The sequence below is a fragment of the Trichoderma evansii genome, assembly GCF_050947405.1.
Source record: "Trichoderma evansii strain SZMC 28006 chromosome Unknown GGI43scaffold_3, whole genome shotgun sequence".
NCBI lineage: Eukaryota > Fungi > Ascomycota > Sordariomycetes > Hypocreales > Hypocreaceae > Trichoderma > Trichoderma evansii.
The window spans coordinates 991338-1014779 of NW_028145203.1; the positions used below are offsets into that span (position 1 = coordinate 991338).

At 48.6% G+C, this 23442-nt stretch overlaps 6 protein-coding genes across 6 annotated transcripts; 3 read left to right on the forward strand and 3 right to left on the reverse strand.

Annotated features, from left to right (window-relative positions):
• Positions 1 to 253: 253 nt before the first annotated feature.
• Positions 254 to 1489, forward strand: GGI43DRAFT_243579 (ditrans,polycis-polyprenyl diphosphate synthase). Its single transcript, XM_083200716.1, has 3 exons — positions 254 to 442; positions 501 to 912; positions 978 to 1489. Exons 1-3 carry the CDS (start codon positions 347 to 349, stop codon positions 1454 to 1456), a joined length of 987 nt encoding a protein of 328 aa, XP_083064028.1. The 5' UTR covers positions 254 to 346; the 3' UTR covers positions 1457 to 1489.
• On the reverse strand, positions 1255 to 2733 carry GGI43DRAFT_243594 (alpha-ketoglutarate-dependent dioxygenase AlkB family protein). Its single transcript, XM_083200717.1, has 3 exons — positions 2544 to 2733; positions 2219 to 2481; positions 1255 to 2153 (listed from the first exon to the last, which is right to left on the reverse strand). Exons 1-3 carry the CDS (start codon positions 2646 to 2648, stop codon positions 1523 to 1525), a joined length of 999 nt encoding a protein of 332 aa, XP_083064029.1. The 5' UTR covers positions 2649 to 2733; the 3' UTR covers positions 1255 to 1522.
• Positions 2734 to 2880: 147 nt separating this feature from the next.
• On the forward strand, positions 2881 to 5218 carry GGI43DRAFT_243602 (tRNA (guanine) methyltransferase). The gene is made up of 6 exons (XM_083200718.1): positions 2881 to 2945; positions 3030 to 3306; positions 3381 to 3482; positions 3552 to 3629; positions 3708 to 4126; positions 4201 to 5218. The coding sequence occupies exons 1-6, from the start codon at positions 2940 to 2942 to the stop codon at positions 4714 to 4716; spliced, it is 1398 nt and encodes a 465-aa protein (XP_083064030.1). The 5' UTR covers positions 2881 to 2939; the 3' UTR covers positions 4717 to 5218.
• A 6806-nt stretch (positions 5219 to 12024) lies between these two features.
• Positions 12025 to 13032, reverse strand: GGI43DRAFT_243862 (uncharacterized protein). Its single transcript, XM_083200722.1, has 2 exons — positions 12384 to 13032; positions 12025 to 12253 (listed from the first exon to the last, which is right to left on the reverse strand). Exon 1 carries the CDS (start codon positions 12836 to 12838, stop codon positions 12389 to 12391), a length of 450 nt encoding a protein of 149 aa, XP_083064031.1. The 5' UTR covers positions 12839 to 13032; the 3' UTR covers positions 12025 to 12253; positions 12384 to 12388.
• A 1596-nt stretch (positions 13033 to 14628) lies between these two features.
• On the forward strand, positions 14629 to 16841 carry GGI43DRAFT_243614 (GATA-like domain-containing protein). The gene is made up of 2 exons (XM_083200719.1): positions 14629 to 15433; positions 15494 to 16841. The coding sequence occupies exons 1-2, from the start codon at positions 14724 to 14726 to the stop codon at positions 16572 to 16574; spliced, it is 1791 nt and encodes a 596-aa protein (XP_083064032.1). The 5' UTR covers positions 14629 to 14723; the 3' UTR covers positions 16575 to 16841.
• Positions 16842 to 18961: 2120 nt separating this feature from the next.
• GGI43DRAFT_380395 (exoribonuclease II) lies at positions 18962 to 22220 on the reverse strand (the record flags this gene model as incomplete). The annotated part of the gene is made up of 3 exons (XM_083202975.1): positions 18962 to 21602; positions 21655 to 22028; positions 22086 to 22220. The coding sequence occupies 3 exons, from the start codon at positions 22218 to 22220 to the stop codon at positions 18962 to 18964; spliced, it is 3150 nt and encodes a 1049-aa protein (XP_083064033.1).
• Between the last annotated feature and the right edge of the window lie 1222 nt (positions 22221 to 23442).

The following is a 23442-nucleotide window of genomic DNA, read 5'->3' on the forward strand; positions in this document are numbered from 1 at the left end:
TCAGGAGAGAGGACACATGCAAATCACCAGGTACAATTTTACAGGTACCCAATTTGGTGAAAGACAAGCAGCTCATTTGCATCGCCTCTCGCCCCAACTCTTTTCTCCCCAGCAATTTGCTGGATGGACACGTCTTTGATCCTCCTCGTTCGTTTGCCATAAGGGCAGCCGCCACAATCGCAAGGGCGCGCACCTGGCTTCGCCTCCCTCAGATCCAACTTTAACCAACAACAAAACCCTTAATACGACCGATCTCGAAAGTTTGGCTCCTTGTATACCTACTGCCCGCGATCCCGAATCACTTCGCCGTTAGTGAGACAGTCTTTCGAGACTGCAAATATTCAACATGCCCATGAACTATGAGAATACCAAGGCATATAGAGCCGACGAGCGACTGGGCCATAGCCTTTTAACAGAGGCACAGAGACAAGCCATCTTCAAGGTATGAGCAGTGTGCGACATCCGAAATTATGCTGTACACCTCTGATGTTTTTTGGCAGGCCTCTCTCCCCTCGCCGAATGATGGACCAACCGGCGGGAACAAATCTGGACAGGCCGCACAACGCAGATCCCGACTCGGAGTTAGACGCTTTATCAAGAATCAAATCTTTGTCTTCGTATTCGCCCTTATGCATGGCATCTTCTCTCTATATATCAAATCGCGACAGACATGGCACGGCGTCTCCTATCAGATATCTTCGATTCTCTATTACCACCATGCCACGCCGCAGTACATTCGACGAGACATCATGGGATTGAACAAGAAGCCCAAGCACCTCAGCGCAATCTTGAAGACCGAGGGGAAGCATAGGGCGAAGAACGACCTCGACCGGTTGATTGAAGAGACAGCTGAGCTTGCTACTTGGTGTGCTTGTGCAGAGATTCCCATGCTGTCAATATATGAGAAATCAGGTAAGTTCTCGACCAGTCCTTTTTTGGATATCTTATGTGCCAGCAAAGCTAACACTAAATTAAAGGTGTCTTGAAGAAGCATATGCCTCGAGTCTATGAGGCTGTCATCCAGAAATTCACATTCTACTTTGGCGCCGAGCACCCAACGCTCTCTGTAACTTCTCCCCACCAGGATGATTTCCCCACCCGCATGCTGGAGGAGAGTAGGCATGGACACTTGCAGCTTCATCTGATTTCCTACCAAGATGGAAGAGAGTCTATCGTTGACCTTACGAGAACTCTTGCAGACATGTCGCAACGGGGCAAGATTTCCCCACGAGATATTTCCCAAGAGCTCATTGACGCCGAGCTCTCAGAAGGCATCCTCCCAGAGCCCGAATTGTTGATCCTTTTCACTCCTTACGTCGAGCTATCAGGCTACCCACCGTGGCAAATCCGACTGACTGAGATTTTCTGCCTACAAGACAACGAGACGTTCGGCTACCAAGTGTTCCTTAAGGCTCTGAGAAATTTTGCTTCTGCACAATTCCGCCGCGGCAAATAAATCAAGCGGAGCTTTTTTTCCCTTACAGATATTCATTCTCGTATAGATAGATTTATATTTTCTCTACTATTCTGAAGGCTTCCATAACATCATGTCTCGACTTGTCTTATCCCAACGATACATGGGACCATTTCCGACATTATAATTATAATAATTTTCTGTCCCTTCCTTGATCATGGCCCTTCTGAAAGTTATATTGATTCTTCCTCCATCTTCTTGATTCTTCCCTGTGCGTTTCGGTATAGAATGGAGCCAGTTGGACTGTGTTTTCCCTTTCATTAAGATCATATCCCCGCTATTTACTGGAAATTTAATCACTTTTGATTTGATAGGTGGATTTGCTTCCTGGCCTGGAGGTGGTGGCTTGTGCCTCATCAAAAAGTCTCGTCGTGCGCCCAGCGAAAAGGAGGCAATAGCAGGCTCCTGGCCCAGAAATTTTTCGTCATCGCTGTGGAACGCAATGCTATCTGCACCCGAGGCGTAATAATTTACCAGGCAGAAATTGAATTTGCAATCTGTCGCTGCCTCCGTGGATCGTCGAAGCTCATCGAGACATTTTGGCAAGGGCCGAGGTGGACATTTATCATAGCGTTTGTCTACCAGCACTTTCATTCTTGTATTCGCATCCACCACTGTTCCTGTCTCGTCAAAGCTGGATGTTTCGTCGAGTCCAAATACCGTGGTCCATCTTTTCCCACTCATTTGTATTAGTTACACATTTTCTCCTTTATCATATAGATTGAGCTCTTGTATAGACTTTACCTTGGCGTGCGCACCTGTGTCTCAATGCCTCCTCTCTTGATTTGGTACTCTACCTTGTAAAAGGGCAGCTCTGCTCGTAAATGTTGAAAAATCTGACGCGCAAGATACTCGGGGATATAAGGCTCGTAATACAATAGGTCCAAGTCTGGTTCGTTGTTGATAACCTTGCCAGGGCGAGCAGGTAACGATGACAGCTCTTTGCTTATTGAAGTTGGAAAATCAGTAATCGGAAATGGATACTCTGGATGTTGCGATTTTGTAGTCTATATAACCGTAAGTAAAAAGGCGAGGAAACTCATATAGTCGTTTATGTATTTAGACTCACAATCTCATCCGGCTCATCTGAAATGTTTCCTTCCTTGTTGATGTCTTTGCGGGGCCGCTTTGGAGCAGAGCTGAAGAAGGCATCAATAGTTCGTTTCTGTGACATTCTATCCCATATAAATAATTAATTATATGTTCTCAGAGCAAGCAAAATGTATAGTCGTATAGCTAATAGAACGCGTTCATATCCAGGGAACCGTGACATCACAAGCCCAGCCTTGCCAGCATGAGCTCGCGCCACAGCTTCCCTTTGACCCACTTCACAGCTGAGATCCCGTCGAGCGCTGTGGCGGTGCAGGTACCACGAGATGTACTCCGCACGTAAAATTTCACACACTCAGCCTTGGAACCCTGGTCTCAGTGAGTAATAGACGACAGTTGATCAGGCATATTCGACATGGAGGTGAGTTTATGAGGCGCTTTCTGTTCCTAATATTTATATATGCACATTGCTAACCATGTATTTTTTTTATTTTGGAAATAAAAGGAGTCAGATAAACAATACTTGATGAATCTCTTCCGAGCTCCTGCTGCTGCTAGAGCAGCCAAAACGCTGGATAGATCGCTCTTCTCAAGAACGCTACCCACAGCTGCGGCTTCTTTAAGAGATAACAAGCTCATTTCAAAGTATCGCAAGCAGCTTGAAAAGTCAAAGGAAATCTTTGCCTTGGATAGATTTGATGTTTGTGCTGCAGACCCAGATGCGACTCTTGCAGCCCAGGGGAAGAAATGCCTTGTGTTGAAGCCGCATATTAAGCCAGATGGTATGTTTATAAGCTGGGACTGAGATAATGTTACACAATTGAGAAGATTTGATAAACTAACTTTGTGTATCAAGTGCCGGAAACATGGAGCCCGATTCTGCAGGAGGCTTCTAAGCTGGGAGAGCTGAAGATTGTTCCTTATGAGGTGAACATTGGATATGACCTCTGGAGCTACCGTACGAGACACTTAAAAGCTGTAAACTTACTTTTATTGGTTGAATGCTGAAACTAACTCTGAGAAACAGTTGATGTGATGAGATCTATCCTACCAGAAGACTTACACGGAGAAATTCCTGTTGGTTTCAACACTGCAGGTCATGTTGGTAAGATGAACTCTTTGCTCCCAGTTGTTGCATCTATCCCAAGAGTTAAAAGAAACACACACTAATCACCCATAAAAGCTCATCTCAACATAAGAGGCCAGTACCTCCCCTACAAGTCCATCATCGCACAAGTCATCATGGACAAAAACCCAACCATCCGCACCGTCATCAACAAAGTAGACAACGTCGGCGAGGAAAGCGAGTACCGCACCTTCAGCTACGAAGTCCTAGCCGGGCCCGACGACATGCTCGTCGAGGTCAGCGAGGCCGGCTGCCTTTTCAAGTTTGATTACTCGAAAGTCTACTGGAACACGAAGCTTGGCACCGAGCACCAGCGCATCGTCAGCTTATTCAAGCCTGGCGAGGTGGCCGTCGACTTGATGGCTGGCATTGGACCATTTGCTGCTCCTGCTGGAAAGAAGGGAGTGTTTGTCTGGGCGAACGACAAGAACCCCGAGAGTTACAAGTATCTTACCGACATTATTAAGAGGAACAAGGTGAGTACTGCTTGTTTTCTCATGTCTCTCCCCCGCTCATCATTGTCTTCATTTGACTAATACCCCACAAACAGGTTTCTGAGTTTGTCAAGCCTTTCAACCACGACGGACACGAGTTCATCAGAAAATCCGCCGACCTGGTCCTGGAAGCATCTAAGCGCGGAGACTGTGCCCTCATTCCCCAGAAAGTATCAAGGAGCGCCCCGGGCCCACGACCGGAGCCTATCCGGATCCCCGTGCCCCCAACGGTATCCCACTTTGTCATGAACCTTCCCGCCTCAGCTATAGAGTTCCTTCATAACTTCCGTGGTCTTTACGAGGGCCACGAGAAGCTCTTCGCTCCTCACACCGAGACGAAGCTGCCGGTGGTTCACGTCCACTGCTTCGCCGTCAAGGCAGATGATTCAACGCCCCTGGATGACATTTGTCAGCGCATCGAGAAGGAGATCGGGGTTCTCTTGAAGCCTGGCGATGTAGAGAACGACGGTCAGGTACTCATCCACGAAGTTCGAGATGTTGCGCCCGCAAAGCGGATGTTTTGTGCAAGTTTCCGCCTGCCGGCCGAAGTTGCTTTTGCTCCACGATCCTAGGCCGATGCTAAGCCGATCCAATCGCCATTGTTCTCGATATCGCCAACCCTACAGTACGGGAGGGCGTACGCCTCATACGTGTTAGCTGAAGATGGGGGTTCAAGAAAATCAAAAACTGTGCTCGATTCACATGTCGATACCCACGCGGCGTAATAGATCAGCGGCTGGCTGATAAGGGGGGACAAAAGGGTCCTGACCGTGAAAACCTTATCTTCAAAAGCCCGGCTCTAAGGATGTGCCGCCATGACGACAGATTAATCAAATCAAATCACCCGTTCTAGGTCGACTCCCGGCGCCTCTTTCTTTTCTTGTCTCTTTAACACTTTCATTTCAGATGATAGCGCAAGACCTTGCCAGCCTTGCATGCTCAGCTTGGCATGACGGAAGAGACAAAAGCCACAGCTCATAAAGCTAATTGAAGTCGTCAGTTTTTTTTTTTTTTCTTTTCTTTCCAAAGGGGCCTTAGAGAATGGAACAAACGGAAAGCATAAACTTCACTCATAATGCAAGACTTCCTACATGAGTAGGAAAACGAAATTATAAGTCCACACCAGGGGATTGCAGAGATGACAGATGGACTACCTCGATTATTCTCTCCCCTCTGCACCGACAAGTTGCTATATGTGCCACACTGTATTAACTTAGCTACCTTGACTGGCCCTCTTTCAATTCCACCTAACGAGGCTATGCGTGCGGCGCCGTATCATCTATTTTTGGTAAAGGAAGTGTCTAAGGCTGTGGTTTACGCAAGATTCAGCTAGCTATTTGTCGAGAAGAGTTGTTTTAGGTTATAGTTATTACAGGGCAAGGAACAAGCTGCTCCAATGAAGTTGACTAGAGTTCAATGCAAAAGCAAATAAAATTTCTTTTCCTTTTCCTCAGAAATAAAATCAGTTCACCATGATTCTACAACTCGTCATATTTTCATAGCCCACTTATTCGGAGAAGCTCACCTCGGACAAAATAGCAATTGACCTCCTCTTTCCCCTCCCCTCTCCTCATCTCACTGCTTTAAGCTCAAAACACTATTCACTGCCTCCACGAATCGAGAAAATGTGTTGATGGTTGATTTCACAAAATTCTGAACCACCTGTATGGTGTGATATATCTCTTTCATTCGTAGTAACAAGCCACTCTGCTTTCTGCAAGCCACTTCACCCATACAGTTATCTTTCTATCACATTTCCCCTCCTCCAGGACGTTACTACCAACAAAGCGGCGTTTCTTTAGCCCATCTTTTTTCGCCACCAGCCTAAATGGTAGCTCCTTGAGCCAAGCATAACCCCCAAGGACTACGTTTGCGCGATAAATACTGCTACTCGCAGGGCAGGGGAAGAAACAAAGCCACTTGTCTTGGCTTTTCCCCGGCACGACGCCACGTGAACCACATTTGTCGGATGCAAGGCCGCTATAGGGCGAAAAACCGGGGATGTGACTATGATACCAAAGAGTTCCTTATCAAGTTCGCTTATGTATGTCAAGCCTCTTGGCGCTGATTGATGTGAACACACAAGAGGTGCAATTAATGAGCTTTGGGCCAAAAAGCAGTGTTACCTGGCCCCGTATATCCCTGTAGAGATATGACTGCAAGCCTAGACTGCAAGCCTTGCAAGCCTTTGACTGTCAGCTAAAGCAGAGAGAAAAAGCTTGGTTTAGGCTCCTGATGGGATTGGTCCTCCCTACCCTGGCTCCTCGGCGCCTACCTGGTAATTTATACAGCTTCATATTCGTGGCACATGGCTCTTCCCTAGGAGATAAGAGTCTCGTGCCAGAGGGGACAAAAGATCAACCAGGAAGTTTTGACTGCTTTTTCCTGTTTTGGATATATAACAGCGCACGGATCAATCAGAGGAGATAACAAAGATGCCCCGGATGAATGATATTTTTGAGTAATGCCTCCTCTCCTAGTGGATGTTTATCTACGGAGCCCAAGGTGTGTCTTGCATGTTGCGCAGAATGCGGCCAGCAGGGTGGGAGATAAGGTGCCGTGCCTAGCTTGCAGCAGGAAGTGCGAGATAGGGAGCAAACACCCCGGATTTGCACGCAGCACTCTGTAGTAGCACAATGATTAATTTATTCTTTCACCGGCTGCACAATGCAAGGGCTAATGCAATTATGTAGCCCGTCATCTGAATTGACAGTTGTCGCTTGCAGCCACGTCTCGTGGTCGGATGCAGGGCAAGAAAAGTATCGTATCGTCCATTGAGCACAATATAAAAGTGATTTATTACCAGACCATGGTATAAATGGAGCCAACGCAGGCCCAAGGGGAAAAAAAACTCTATCCACCGAGTCAGTGATTATAAAACGTTTTGTGCTGTTCTAGTAGCAGTATATGAGCTTGAGATGCAGCCGAGAGGAGCGGCACACGCTACAAGCATTCATGCTGCACCGTGAGAAAGGCAAATTCATAGTGACATGCCTCAATGGTACTATTGGCCAAATGCAGCTGATATCACTTGCCAACTGAGGCCAGCTCTGTTTGCCCCCCTGCGAAACAGGGATCCGGAATACATAGCCGAAATATGAGAGGTTATTTTGAGAAATCTTGTAGTATTCGGGATCGTAGTTTTCTGCCTCTATCCCGTACCGAGCCGAGGTCGAAACGAATCGCCGCCAGGCATGATGACGGAGCAGAGCCAGGAGCCAGAATATACGCAGGCATGCGTCACAGCTAGTACGGTTCCGTGTATTGGTCTTTCTTCATCATGAGGGAATACTTCCAAGTTCAGATGAGTTTTGTATGGCGCATCGCTTATGTGTGCATGACGCACGGAAAGATGACGCCCCAGTACGTGCTCTACCTAGCTGTGTTAGGATTTTTTGCTTTGTAGGCGAAGCAGCTCCCAGCTCAGAGTATTATGCATGCCCCTCTAGCTCAACGATGTTTGTAGGAGCTGGTAACGTACTGATGCTACTAAGCAGGGAAGAGGCGGGTCCAGGAAGCAGACCGTGGTTCAGTGGTGATGCGGCAGGCATATAGCTGCATAATATAGTATAGCTGTGCGTTAAGAGTGGAGTTTGTATCGGCGGCCTCGTAAATGCACGGTGATTTCCAATGTCTCTTCCGTTTAATGTTCCGGCGGAGGGGCGTGATAGCTACTCTCTTGCATCTCCGGATACCTAGCTCTCACACTTATACGCCCCCTCCGTATCGTAATAGAGTGCCATCTTGCGGGGCATGGAATTGCTTATTGTTTAACTGCCCCTCTTCTAATCTAGCGGATAACGGCTCATATATTCCGCTGAGCCTTTTTTTTTTTCATCAGGATGTAAAGGCATTGGCAGGACATCCGAGTGGAAAGTAATTTTGTAAGCTATTTTGACCTTTTTTACGAATTGAGATCTGATACTCGTCAAATCTCAGCATCGGCAACACCGGAGCTCATAGGCAAAGAGTCAATCGCAAGATGGGTCCGTCAAAAACACCCTTCGGAAATTTTCAGAGTGAAATGCAGAGTCGTATCAAGGGCCTCATCTGGCGGGGTCTTTTAGGTAAAACGGAAATGTCTGACTGTGACTTGAACGCTTTCTCAATGGCGCAGTCGTGCCGGATATTGCACCACTCGATATTCGCCACCACGCTACATCTGCAGCTCAGCGGTCCAGTATTCTTAGGCGATATATTAGAAGACTCGGCTGCGGGCAGTAGTCACAGTACACAATCCATCAATGAATCGTCGATTATGGACGGTGCAGTGCTAAAGAAAGAACCAGGGCGCGATGAATTGTGGGGGAAACAGGCTCCAAGCGCCGCATCCACAGGACATTGTGCGCTAGCCGTCACTCCACGATGCAGCTTGATAGGCCACTGACGACTGAAATACTGAGTTGGCCGTCAAAGCTTGGCCCAAGCAAGGAAGCTCTATGTGGCGTTTCGGTGCCGTAAGATCCTGTCTGTGCGAAGGGTGAATGTGGTTGGTCAGTGCAAGTTCGTAGGATTGGTCTGTGGTACCAGTCAAAATGGGGAAAATACCATGATCTAGCAGGTGCTTCATACATACATATCGCTTGCATCACAATTGCTTGTAGTACGTATTGGATTCTATTGGAGGAGGAACTTTATGCCAAAGCGATATCCGCCTTGCCAGCCACGATGGCTAGGATCGAAGCAGACAACCTATTGATAGATAGGGGAAGATTTTCAGAGAGCCAATAGAGGGGAAATGGTGAGGACAATGGTGGTGTCATGGCTGAGCGAATGGCGATGCAGGGCTGCGGCCCTTGTAAAGCATAATATACGAAGGAGGCACTGCGCTTTACCTCAATCGTAGGGGAAAAGAGGGATATGATGGTGTGGAAGAGAAGAATTTTCATTTTTCCATCAAGATGGGCGCCTGAAGTCTGAGGCCAAATCCATATGCTTTGGGACCTTGGTAGTAGCAACTGTAATGCTCCTTCCTCAGCGGGTGATAAAACTTGGTCATTGAACATCTAATTGGTGGTAGTATCTGCCAATGGCGATTCATTTTTCTTTATTTTTTTATTTCTTTTCCGTATCAAGTCTACCCTTGTATACTCCTACTTCTTGAAGCTCAGCATAGCATTGTACCTCATGAGATGATCCAATCCAATCTTCTTTCTCCATTGATTGCTCTACATGCGCGTCTGTAAAAGCGCTGGCGCTCGAACTATGTTCAGTATCCGAGACATGCAGCCAACGCACGTTGCAGAACACTTATACAAGATAGTCAGATAGCTTCAGGGGATGGGTCTATCAGGACAGGGGTGCAGCTACCCAAAATACTAGTATATAGACGCGGTTCATCAGCCACAAAGTGCGAAGATCAGATCCTCCACACAATGTCGATCATGGATATACAGCAGCAAACGGCTGCAACTAGCGTCTTCCATATGGCCAACCACGAGGATCAATGGATCCAGATACAATGGCCAGAGCAGATACGAATCTGCTGATACTACTATAATGCACCACCCCTCGCGGATCTTTACTAGATAGACAAGATAGACAAGATAATGATCGGGTCCGGCATGGAAAACTCCGAACCGGCAAGCAATATGCTGTAATACTATGAGCCTGCGCGCGATTGATATGCCCTGGCAACTACCGTACTTTCTAGTACGCAATGCCGATGTTTCTTTACCACTGCCAATTTTGCTCGGTATCCGAAATTATACGGGGAAATATGTCAATGAAACCGAGACAATGCCGCAATTCTTCACGGCGGCATCCTATACACGATATTTTCGAGGGCGGGATAACTCGGGAGGCTTCAACTGATGGCACACTCTTGGTGGCGAATAGGTTACTCGGTGGCTGCAGCCACCAGAAGCGGCTAATCCTTCCAGAACAGCGAAAAACAAGGTATGGACGACACTATACAAAGGACCGTGTCAATTACGACGGTTTCTGCAGCTATTGATTTTCCAGCGGCTGAAAAAGCTTCATCCAGGTGCATGTATGATATACGTAATCTGGGGGAAGATCGAAAAAGCGTGATTTTATGGTGTTTGTAGGATGAAGCTTTCCCCTCGAGTAGCATTCGATAAACTTTACGCCAGTTTCTCTCCTGCATAAGGGCCTCCAGTCAGCCAGTCTCAGGTTCAGTTGGCAAACACGGGGAATTACTATTCCAGACTCTTTCTGCTCTTGATCCCCCTAAAAATCTTACGATTTTAGCGCACTCCAGCTTTTTCTCTTTTATACCCAGTAAAACTACTTATCGCTCTGGAGGAGATTCGCTAGAGGAATCCGGAGTTTAGTCCTGATAATGGAGCAGCGCTCAAGGATTGATCTGCATAAGCGTGGGAAATTCTGCGACCGACAGACCTCCGTTACCCGCTATCGTCAACGGCGCTCTGCTACTAACTGCCCAGAGCTCGGGTAGCTCAGCCTCCCTTCCCCGAATACTCTCTCATGATGTTCTAGAGGCCCGACGAGAATATTCGGCTACGGCAAATCCATTGCGGCGTGACGAGCAGCCTCTCGTGAGAGCCTCGGCCATATACCAAAGCCAGCCGCCACCACCGGGCAGATGGCGAAATGCTACTCAGGTCCCAATAATGGCTAGCCAACCATGGCTTCCACTCTTAGTCATTTTCAGGTCCGGCCCGCTTGTTATTCGCCCCCTCCTTGCCCATCAAGGGGGATGCTAGTAAGATCCAGCGAGATATAAAAAAAAAAGTATAAAAAAAATCACCAGGAGATAGAGAAATTTTTGACTCCCCTGTCATGATGGTAGAGACCCGTATTGTATCCTCCTTGGAGCCCAATGGACAAGCATCAATTGTATTACTTGAGTAAATGTATGACAGCATCTTGACCAAACCTGTGCGGGAAAGGTGGCACCTTGATGAATTAGCATTTTCTCTATTGCATACTCTGGCGTCCAAGACAGTGAACCTTGTCTTTTGTAGGAAACACTCCTAGCCACACTGTCCCGTCCCGTCATCTCTTTGTTTTTTCTAAGCTTTGGCTGCAGGAAGAGAGGGCAGGGATATGGGAAGAAATTTTTTTCTCTTCCAACCAAAGGGTCCCACCTCGGGGCCGTCCTCCTAAGCTGCCGCAGGAGTTGGCTGGAGCTGAAAAAAGTAAAGAAGGAGGAGGAGAAAAATAGCATTTTGTGACAGGAAGGTTGGCAGGGTACTGACTAGAGTCTCGACTCTTTGATCAGCGCTGTCGACCTCCACCCGTATCCAATGTCCATGTGGCAGTCAATCGACGGCCCCCTCAGACAGTCTAGAGGAGAATCAAGTCCGGGGCCGAGCGTCCAAGACACAATTTGATCGAACCAAGTTGTTACCGGACCGACCCCAGAGTCGTGTTTTCAGATTTGACTTTGTGTCTCTTGTCTTCATCTAGCGGTGTACTCTGCGCTCTGTACCATCTCCAGAATGTGACATGTTCTCCTGCTGCTCTCTTGCGTGATGAGCTTGTACAGCACGGACTGGCAATGCTAGCCGCTGCCTCTTATCTGCGACATCAGGGCTTACTGGTACGTTGGCATCATAGTGGACTTCCTTTCTTTTTTGTCCGTCGGCAAGGGCTGGAGCCATTGGTGCAGCTGACTCCATTCCTGGGCAAGCACGAAAAGGCGGCGAAAAATTAGGCATGGCATGGGATAGCAAAGTTCATGAAATGAGCTTAGATTTTAGGGCGCTCTGACCGAGGAGGCCCTGGGCCCTAAGCAGACGTTATCAATGCTGCTGGGTACGTACTTGTATAGATGCAGTGCGTTCTTGAGATTCGCTCGCTCTGTGGGCTTCGGCCTTCCCTCTGGCCTCGTTATCGTCATTCTTTCATTTTTCTATTCCTATCTCTCGGCTATCAGGCAGGGAGGTGGACATTCCTGTCCAGCGGTGAATCTGCAGATCGCCAATCGCACTCGCAGCAAACAAGCGAGCCGAAGCTGGCTTGCATAGCCATAAGGTAGCAAGCAGTTCTGGTTAACGGCGTTAGCTAGAGCAGACTGCTCGAGTCAATGGCCCTTGTATGTATGGGTGGGCGGCCTTGGACGCACTCCACAATCGCTATGCTAGGGCCATCCAGGCGACTATCTAGCAGCAGTAGTACATACTAGTAGCAGTATCAGTAGTGGTAGCTGTATTTAGCAGTACTTGTATAGCAGCTTTGAGGTACATGAGAAACAAGTATATGCCATTCTCTTGATTTAGATAGCAGCTCCAGAAGACAAAGATATGAATACCTTGTTCAGATATACAGGTAATGCTCTGTACATGCCTCTGGCAAGACATGATAACAAATGGCCGTCTTCGTCTTCCTCTGCGCCGAAGTTGGGCCAATGCGGAGCGACGTGTTCTGGTTGCATCGACCGATGGCTTCCAGCCATCCTCGCGCCTCACCGGTACGGGTATGAAGCAGCTGCATGCTTGGGTGTGCAACCCAATAGCAGGTGGCTGCTGCACCGTGCCTTGCCAATCTCTCGAACAGGAAATGGCTCCAGAGGCCACCGAACAAGTACGGTGCACAGTCTATTTTAATAGTAGGTGTCGATATCCGTATCTCCATATTCATGGAGACCCGCGGCCGAGCAGGCACTAGGAACGGGGCAGACAAAGTAAGTGCTCCAAGGCAACAGACTGTGGGTATCAATGGCTGCTCAGACGATATCATCTCGTTGTTTCGTCCTTGCAGTAGCATCTGGTGATTGGGCTTGCAGCTAAGTGCTGTATAATGCAGCCGCAATTAAGCAGCAGGTCATATGCCATCAAATTCAATAGACTACCAGTAGCACATCCATGCAGGCGGCACACATACAAGAACACCATCCATATTTGTTTGCGCAGCACCTCCTCATAGCGGCATGTACTTGCGATGCCTCCATAATAAACAGCAGAGCCGAGCCGAGGAAACGGGCGACCTACGGGTACACGGTAGCGCGGTATCTCGCAACATCGCGAGTAGTACACCCTCCCGCAGTTAGCTGCGTTCGAGTCTGGCCTGCTCCGTACATCGATACAACATGCCGATGAGCCAAGCAAGGCCACAGGTACACCGACGCCGGTACAGCGCTAGTACCATGCCATACCATGCCATTCCCTGCCTGGCATGATTCCCAGCGTGGACTTTGGGAGCTTGGATGCCTTTCGAGCCTGTCGTCAGAGTTTCGTGCCCTGACGAATCCCTCGCGTATTTCCCTTGCCCTTCAACACCTTAGGTTGCATGCCTTAGCTCGCGCCAGCAGCGCTCTGTCCAGGTATCTGCAGAAGAAGGGCAGTCTGTAGCCTCCACCGCCGCCCTCCTCCCCCTTCATCAACGGCGCCTCTGAAACCTGAGGCTACGAGGATGCTAATAAACTCTGGTATGGCGTCTTGACGGCTTGGGGTGTGGAGGCTGGCTCTTCTGGAACTCGTGCTAGTGGCCCGCGCAAGAGCCATCCGGATTCCGTGAACAGCGCAAGCCCAAACAGGCACAGTGCCGCCCCAAGTTCGTGTACTCCACCGCCGCAATGCAGTCGTAGCGGCGAAACCGTAGAGAGGCAAAATAAGAGAAAATTCAAAAGTCTAGCGAGACCAGGGTTGATAACTGTGCGCCTCTGGGTCCCTGCTGCCCTGCCGTCCGGCTCTTCCACTGGCTGACGGGGCCCTCCAATAGCCCAACGGAGGGGGTCGATTTGTGCTGCTAGTAGCATCGCAGGCGTCCAGGATCAGTTGCTTGAGCACCATCCGGCCGGGCCCTCATTCTTTGTGGTTCCCGGGGCCTCTTCAACCACTTATTACGCCTCCGGATCCGCTTTGCTCGAGCGTTGTTGTTGTTGTCTGGATTTTGTTTGCACCGGCTCGCTGCTAGGAGAGAAGGCTTCTGACTCTTCCCCTCTTCTTACTTATCCTCTCCTCCTCTCCTCCCTTTCTCCACGGCTTGCAGTGTTTGATATCCTTCTTCTCCTTCTTCCCCTCCTCCTCGTCTTCTTCATCTTGCGGCTTCGCCGTTTGTGCTGGCTGGGTTGTTCCTCTCGTTTCACCATTGCGGCTGCTACCCTCGCTCCACCCCAGGCTCTTAGTCACCTTCAATTTCGAGAGAGATCCAGAACGCCTGCGCCGGAACCCACAGCCACGGACCTCGTCTTTCGGCATCTCCTGTCATCAATCAGTCACCTGGTCCTCGAATAATTTGCCTCGGTCCTTGTCGATCTGTGGCATCGCCTGTTCTTGTTCTTGTTCTTTTCGTCTTCCGCAATTGCTTCTGCTGGGCCCCGGCAAAAATCGCCCGATTCCTAATTCTACTTGGCCAGGCACGGAACCGGCTGTGTGTGTTTTGCGTGTTTTGTGTGGGTGCGCAGGTGACCTGAAAATCGGCTGCCACTACCGACCGAACCTGCAGCGCTGACAGCCTCATCCACGCCTCTCATTCGTCCATACTTACACCATTCGATCCGTCCCCCAACAAACAATCGTCGGCGTCGATGCTAAAACTGGCGCCTTGTTCTCTTCCCATGGTTTTTCTGATTTAACGTAGAAGAGCCCTGGAGCCGCTGCCGACTGCCTCTGTCGAGCCGCGCACGTATTTCGAAGTCTGAAAATCCAGCATGGCAGCTGCAGTCTACTCCAGCCAAGACTCAGACTATTTCAAATCTGCTCCGATGCGGCGCTCGCATTCTCACTCCAACCTGGGCAGCGCCTCGCTGGCCAGCTATCACCACATGGCCGCGGACCTGTCCAATCCCTATGCCCACCCTCCAACCAAGTCTTTCTCAGATTCCGACCACTCCTCAGCGCCCTCATCTCCTCGTACCGCACATATTGAATCGGCAGATGCTTCCTACACATCCACGCCTTCTAGCAATCTCTCAATAGCCTCCGATTTCGAGGAAGCCTTGTCCATAGACGAATCCCCCGAGGACCATTTCAGCCTACCACCTTTTACCGCCGACAAGCTTTATCTACATCCGCAGATTCGACCGGATGACAACCTAGAGCCCCCGCCGAGCCCTCGCACTGGTGACTCTTACACAGTCTCGCCCGCCGAACAGGACAGTTCCGTCAGCACCTCAAGGCCTGATAGCCCTGAGCTCAGCGACCATGCCGAGGATGACACGGCAGTTGTGAGCAGGCCATCCCGGCAAGTGGACTATCTATCCCATGAGTGGAGAGAAGAAGATATCTGGTCATCATGGAGATACATAATATCTAAAAGAGGAGAATTTCCCAACAGTGCCAGACTGGAGAATGCGTCTTGGAGAACATGGATGAAGGCTAAGAACAATCTAAAAACCATTTCGCCCGAGACGCTCAACTGGTAAGTCTTGCATCAACGGATTGCGATGACTGCGAATATGTGTGCTCATGATTTTTTTAGGTTAAAGGATTACGACGTCACTTGGCTATATGGCCCTCTTCAATCTGGAAAGCCTAACAATGCTAACAAGACTGGACCCCCCAGCGTCTCATTATCAAAATCAAGTTCTCTCGTCAATCTAGATAAGATGAAGGATATGAAGGAAAAGATGAACAGCAAGAAGCCTATCCTAAAGAAGAGGAGCATGTCGGAGATCATGCTTCAGAGATCATTATCGACTGCTTCACTTGTGAAGCAAGCTGCTGCTGCCGTCCATGCTCAGGAATTTCGCAGTGCGATGCGACGACCTAATGTAAACCGGGCAAACACGGATTACATTTCGCTTTCGTTTTCTTCCAGACGGATGAGTCACGAAACTAGCAGTGTTGCCGCTACATCTACAGATTCTTCAAGCATTACATCCCCTTACCCCGAACGCAGGCATATTCACTTTAACGAGCAGGTGGAGCAGTGCATTGCTGTCGATGTCAAAGGCGATGATGGTGATGAAGTCGACGTGGATGTGGATCTGTATGGCGACGAAAGCGATTCAGACAATGGTGTCATGATGAAGCGGGTCAGGTCAAAACGACGCCCATCAACAAAGAAACGCATTCAGAAGAAAACCAATGTCGATGGCAAGATCATCGCCATGCTTCCATCTACAACCCTCAAGTACCAAGGAGAAGATAGCCCTGATTCTCAAGATTCGGCTATGAAGCACAGCACACGCATCTCCCGTAGCCCTGTTCTATCTCCTTCATCATCACAGGAAACTCTCCGCCCTTCCAAGTCATCTGCTGGGTTTTTCTTCGATGAAGATGAAGACGATGACGGCCTGGCTCCGGCAATTCAGATGCCTACTATGGGCTGGCTATCTCCACCATCAGATAGTGGTGCCAGTGGGTTGCACAGATCGACATCTTCAAACAGCCTTCTTGACGAGCCAGCAGGCATGCGTCGAACGCCTTCGGGGATGTTTATGCCATGCGAGGAAACCGAGACGTCATCGGGGGAAGGCATTTTTGGTCGGGTAATTGACACAGTCAATACTGCCCGCGACATTGCCCATGTCATCTGGAACGTCGGGTGGCGAAAATAATCGCGGGGACCGGACAATTGCCTGCGCGCCGGCAGTATTATTCAATTGGGCCAGTTGGCCGATCTCTCAGACTCTCACGATGCCCCGAGCAGCAGAATGATCCAAGCGCGCTTGATTGGCCTCTCAACAACGTTTCGACCAGCGCCAAGCCAGGACCCCGAAATCCGGGGTCCAGCGTTGCATTACGCATTACCCGCTGATTTGCGCCTGACAGCAAACTCGGCCAGCTTCCATTAATACATTACATAATAACTCTTCCTTCATTCACCGATTGAGCTTCAAGTGGGACTTGGACTTTCTCTCTCATTTTGTTGGGCCTGGCACTACGACTAAGCCTGGGCGTCATCAGGAGGCGAAAGCACGACGACACTGAATTGGTAATGTTCTCGATGTGGACACGCAGATGTCACGAGATGCCGTTTCGGTGGTCGGGTGACTTCATTTCGGCCACCTAATTTCCTTCACTAACTTAAGTTTTTTTTCTTGCTTGGCTCAAACAACGCTAGGGGTAGTATCCCGGCTATACGACGGCTTATGACAAAACACGTCTCTGTACCCATTCCCTTTTCTTTGTTGATCTTTCTAATACGACAAGAAAAAAGAAGCATCTATTTATTTTTCTGGAATACGATTGTCAAAATTTTGGGCGGCTCAAAGGATTTTTACTTTGATTCATATATATATTTCCTCATATTTGAGAAGAGGCGCGTTTTTGCCTACTTGTTCGAAAGTTGGTTCTTTTTGTTTTATTTTCATCGCATTTAAAAAATACTTTTATTTCTGTTTTTGGATGTTAAAAAGGGGGTGTTGAGGGGGGGATAATTGGTTTAGGAATTTCTTTTTGGGTATATATGGCATTGGATGGAATTGGGGGTTCGAAAAAAAAAGCATGGAAATCTGGATCGAAGTAGACAGACCGTTTGTACATAGGAATATACAGCACAGGCAAACGAAATAAAAGATAAGAAATTTGCAATAAGATTTTGGGCTCTCTACTTGAGATGTATGTAAAGTGTGTTATAATTGGGGCACTTTTTAGATGCGGCTACTGTTGCTACAACTGTAGTACTGGCTAGATACTCGGCCAATGGAAATTTATGAGACATATAGTATGGGTTGCATGCTGTTCAATCCTGAGGTGAAATCCTTACTCTTCTCGTAAAGAGCGTAAAGGGCCTTTTCTATACGCCCGTCTAATTAAGTACCAACCTATTACTTACTGGGGGGAAAAAACAAGACACACCCATACAAAAGAGACCAAGTTTGGGTTCTAGTGCGGAGAAACTTGGCATTCTTTTCTTTCATCCTTGCTTTGATTTGACAGGATACATGTATGTACATGGGTACATGGCAGCCAGGGGGGTGATACAACAGGCAAAAGAAGAAAGAAAACGTCATTATAGACGGGGGAAGAAAACAAGCAAAGAGACTGAACGAATTGGTCAGGGTGTCGAGCGGGCATGCTGACGATTGGCTATTAAAACCTCAATTTTTAAATTCTTCTTTCTTCTCTGTCTGGGTGGCCGCGTCATCTACGCCATATTGTGCAGCAGTCCAATAGCTATTCGTACAAATAAATGAAAAGGGGTAGAGAGAGAAGTAGTATATGATACATGGTCAAGGTGGCCGCGGCACGGCCTGAAACGGCGTGCATAGTTCTGCGCCCGTACACGTACATGAAAACGATGTTACTGGCCAGTCCCAGTGTAGCAGTGCATGACAATAAAAGGCGTCGGGGAGTGGCAAATTTCGAGGCAGAAGGTAAATGATAAAAGGGATAGCCTGTTCCCAGTTGCATAATTGTACAAGTACTTCGTACTCCAACAGAGACAAAAGTATATATGTACAGGCTGCCAGTGTCAGGCGTCCTCCAGGTTTGCTCCCAACAAAAGGCCCCTGGAGAGTGGGGCCCGTCAGATGCAGCAAAGTCTGGGGTAATTCATACATATGCGGGGAGAAAGGAGTCTAGGAGTGGAGTGCACAAAGCCAACCAGACGCTGCCAGCGTCTGTAAGGCCAGAGAGAAGAGAGGTTAAGGGGGGGTTGCATATGCGGCTGTGCGGTGCATTGGGTTGAAGGAAACCTTCGTGGGGTCCGCGAATGCCTGCTTAGGTAGGCGTGCATGCTGCAGACTTGCATGATATGGCTGCAATGCTGTGCCCGATAGCACATACTGTTGGGTGTGCACCATCTTCGTATCGTTTGGTATTCAATAAGTTCGAGATACGTTTAGGTCGAACAAATCCAAACCTGGATTGAATAGGTGCGCCATCCAGCACACCATTCGACCACATATTCACCGGTTTTGACAGGGGAGATAAGAATAGCTCGTGTCTGTCTTCAAGCCATTGATTGCTCCAGTGCGACGAGTCTGAGCGAGCGTGCTGCTCATGTTAAAGCCCGTATTGAGGAAACCTCTGTGGTACCAGCGGAACTAGGGCCGAGATACTTCAGGGCTTTGACGAGGATGCGCCGCGAATGGACGTTCACATCTGCAAGCTCAACTTCGAATTGGTCTCCAACCCGGACGTCCTTGATGAGGGCCTTATGATCTAAGCCCTCGATATCCATTATCGCATTTAGACCGAAGAAATCCACTCTGCCGATGCAGCCCTGCCGCCAGCGCGAACCAACAGTAAATCGGAGCTTGCGAGGTGCCGTCTTCTCGAAGCGCCATGCACGGACAAGGGCAATGAGGATCCACTCGAGGATGCCGCGAGAAACTGTGCGCGCCATCTTCTCGCGGACCTCCAACAGCGGAAGGGTAGTCGCAAGCTGAGCCGAGGAAAACGGAAGAATGTCATCCAAATTATCAGCCTCCGGGCTCATGGTTCGCTGAGTGGCTCGCTCGTGCTGTAAGGCTGCATGGATTTGCCAGTGAACAAGCAAATCAGAGAAACGACGTAGCGGCGATGTGGCTTTGGCATACATGTCCAGCCCAAGGAGGAAATATGAGCCTGGCTGACTTGATATCTCGATTCCGCCCGTAAGTCGAGCTAATTCTTGTCGCTGGCTGCCGCTTGGCTCAATCCCCTTCTTGATGAGAGGATAAATCTCCTTTGTAGCGTAGTCAAATGCTTTATTAATACCATATCTGAACTTGACATTTCTTCGGTAGGGAATTGGGATGCCGCGAGATGAACACCATCGTGCCGCAATTTCACCGGCTAGAACCATGGAGTTAGAAACGACGGAACATCCAGTGGACGTTTCATAGGCGGCCTTGATGTATGGATCAGATGGCAGGATTTTTGATCGGTTCCCTTCATCAGGCGGATCGTGGAGAGATACTGAGACGGATGGGCGAGGGAAAAAGTATGGCCACGCTCCTTTTTCGAGACGCTTGCTTTTAATAGCTTCGGCGAGTTGATACAATAATAATAAATCTTCTTTGCCGGATGAGTCCAAATCATGGGCGGCAATCATTGGACGATTTAACTGTGGCTCTCCGTTTCCTTCTGGTGTTCCGACAACGAGACTGTAGCTGGGAACTGGTGGCGGTGCTGGCTCGTTACAAAATTTGGATACGTCTTCAGGATCCAAGTAGACAACTTTTCCCAAGGTATTAGGTTCAACCTTGAAGTCCAGCAATTCGCCAGCTCTGTTGACTCTTGCACTGAAAGTTAATGCTGGGCCGCCTGATTTGAGAGAAAATTGATTAACAAGACCATCAGATGCATAGTCTTTGGCGTCATCCTCTTCACCCAGGTTAGAAGGTAGCATAGCTTGAAAGTGTCCAGGCAGGTATATATTCTCCGGAATCAACTCCATATATTTGCACAGATCAGAATTTGGCTTGATACTGGAAGCAGGATCGGCTGCATGAACATGAAGCCAGAACTCGTCGGGGTTATCCGTGCGTTCCAGTGAGATACCATCATCAATAACCATAGTCGACACTGCATCGATGCAAAATATGGTAGATTGTCCATGCTCTCGCCTGAAGCCCGCTGCAATATCAGGCCGCCTGGAATCCTCGAGAACTTCGGGAATCTCACGCTCTAAGCCACCACCCCTAGCTATCGTGACGTTTGGAAAACGGACTTTGTAACGGGAGGGGATTTCCCATGGAGGGATGATTCCAATTTCTTGCAAAAACGTCCATGCCGTGCTCTGGTCAAGAATGGCATCATCGTAAAGTTCAAGGGCGCGAAGAATCAGGGCGCCGTGGCCGTGAAATTTCGACCCAGGTTCGAAAAGGTCATAGCTCGCCCACCATTCCAAGAAGGCAATGATATCTTTACTTGACTGAGACCACTCCGGCTGTGGCAGCTGCATAGCGTCTCCAGGAGCAAGGGTGCCATGGGGCGTCCATTGCCGTTTTGAACGGCTCTCCAAGACTACTTCTCGTGCTTGGAGAAGAAATTTTCCGAGTATAGTCTCCCCAAGTTCCTTCGGCTTTGGCGCCCTTAGGCGTTTCATATTGGTTTCTGTGTAGTCACGGACCATAGTAACAACTTTGTTGATGATTTGCGTATGACTCTGGGGGAAAATTTCGAATAAGTGGTCTCGACGATGGCAGTCACTGGATGGGCTAAGTGGCCGAAAGCCAATCTCATTCTGATATAAAGCTGCGTGGACAGCATATAGTGCAAAGGGGGGGAATTGGCCGCGCTCTTTGAGAGAGGCGGGCAGCAGTATGTCGGCAATCTCAAAAAGGCTAAGATATCTGGCTTGCTGCTGAGTAGACAAAAACGTCCTGATTGCATCCAGCTTTCCGAGGTTATTTTTCTGAACCGCTTCTGCTTTGAGCCTAAAATCCATCATTTTTTGGATAAGCCGAGAGCCATCATCTCTTAAGGGACCCTGCTCGTTGCGGCGGAGTTCTTCAAACTGTTCAATCGATGCCTTTCGTGGCAACTTGGCCATCACAGGTGCCAGCTCTTCCTGGGTAGCAAATTTGGCCACCGTGAATAGCGGAGAATAGCCCATGCTAGTGAGCCATCTGCCATTGACAGCATAGAAATGGTTCCTCTCTCCAAAGTAGCCTAGGTAGATTGCAAAGAGGGGCACTCGTGAACCAGTTTGTCTAGAGTGGGTGTTAGTAAATATGCTCACTGAGATCAAGCTTGCTGACTCACTTCAATTCGACGAGATCACCCGGATGCCTAGAGCTATCGCTAACAGCACCAACCTGGATGTCTTCGTCACCTAGATCGTCGCCAAATTCATCCGTCATCCCAGCTTTACTAGGCCGCAGCTGGTCCATTTCAGATGAGCCTGTTGATTGAGTTCGGCTCAAATCGTTTGAGACACTGCCGTACAGGATCATATCTGGAGGCATGCTATCAGAGTTGTTTTGCATGTCCTGAGCAGCCCATAGCCGCAACCGCTGGCGGATTGGCAAATAAGAGACATCTTGAGGCGTCAGCTGCTGCTTAGGAACAGACTTTGGTATATGGGATTGTCCATATCTTCCCCGCGGGTGGGAGTCACTAGTGGTGCTCGCCCAATGCTAGGTAGAACTGTGTAAGTTGAAGCTTCACGACAAGCCAACTAATATAAAACTTACTACTTGAAGCCCTGAGAGAGCTATCCTTGTCTTGTCAACAGTAAGTAGATTTTCTGATCTACGTTTGATGAAACGACAGCGTCCGCGAGACAAATACTGCCGATAAACGGACTGGCAGCCTGGTCGGGGCAGCATGATGGACATATGCTACCACCTATTTTAAGACCGGCTTGCGCAGTGAATTTTTTTAAGCCTTATCTGATCTGCTGAAGATGTGGCGCCAAGCTGTCAGTGGCGCAGTTATATCACGTGAAATCTGGAGTAGCTGTGGCTTGAAATCCTGGCCCCAGTATTCCCCAACCCAACTGGGGTCGCTGGAGAATAAACTCTCACCACGAAGAAGCTTATCGAAAGCGTGTATGAAATAAATTGCAAACCAGATAATGACATCCATGATGTCATTTGATGGCCTGAGAGCGGTGAGGTAATACCAAAATTGGCCCTTTATATGGTACGATTTTATGAGCGAGCTGCATTAGAGCTACGAGGTACGGAATACAGCAGTTTGAATTGCTCCCAAAATAGCAGTTTCCGCTGTCTCAGACTTTTGTTCTCCCTCCAGTAATTGTCCTAGCAACACCACAGAGCAGAAGCGAGCCCACACTTAGATAAAGAACAAATCGCCAGCTAGTATTTCCACTATTTTGAGACAAATTAAGACATTTCCAATTATATTTTCTCCGGCAACCCAAGCCGGAGTCTGAAGTTGATGATCTGAGGGTGAAGGAGGCTTGAGATTCAACCGTCGACTTGTTGAATTGTTGATATATTACTGCTCTGTTCAAGAAGCTCTAGCGAATTATGAGTGAAATTTAGCTTCTGACTGTCCCTACAGATCCCCCAAATTCGCAGCAATTTAATTAGGCAAGGCCGATACCTTCCTTGCTCTTGCATTAAGCGATGCCTCCTATAAGAATGGCAGCAACGCTGGCCAAATCCAAGTGAGTTACAGGGATCGGAAGGTGCAAAGGAGAGGGGAAATGTCCTCGCTTATATCGCGCACAAATCTCGTTGACTTGGTTTTACCGCAATAATGTTCTATGCGCGCCGTATCTACCTTGAATGAGCATCTACCGTTTGATTAAAGATTCTTTTACCTCGAACATAATCAGTGCAGAGTCCTATACTTGGATATCACAGCCTGTCGTCTGCATTGGAACTGAGCGGCGCGAACTCTACTCCGTACTCTCTCACTACCCGCATCGACCGTTACCGACTTTCCTCATCTGGGGGATATTTTGGAAAATCACACGGCTGTTATTCGTCCACACGGCTCCACGGCATGCCCTGCTCTCTTCCAACTTGCATCGCAAATTGAGGACTGACTTACCAGGGGCCAAGCCAAGCGAACCTTTTG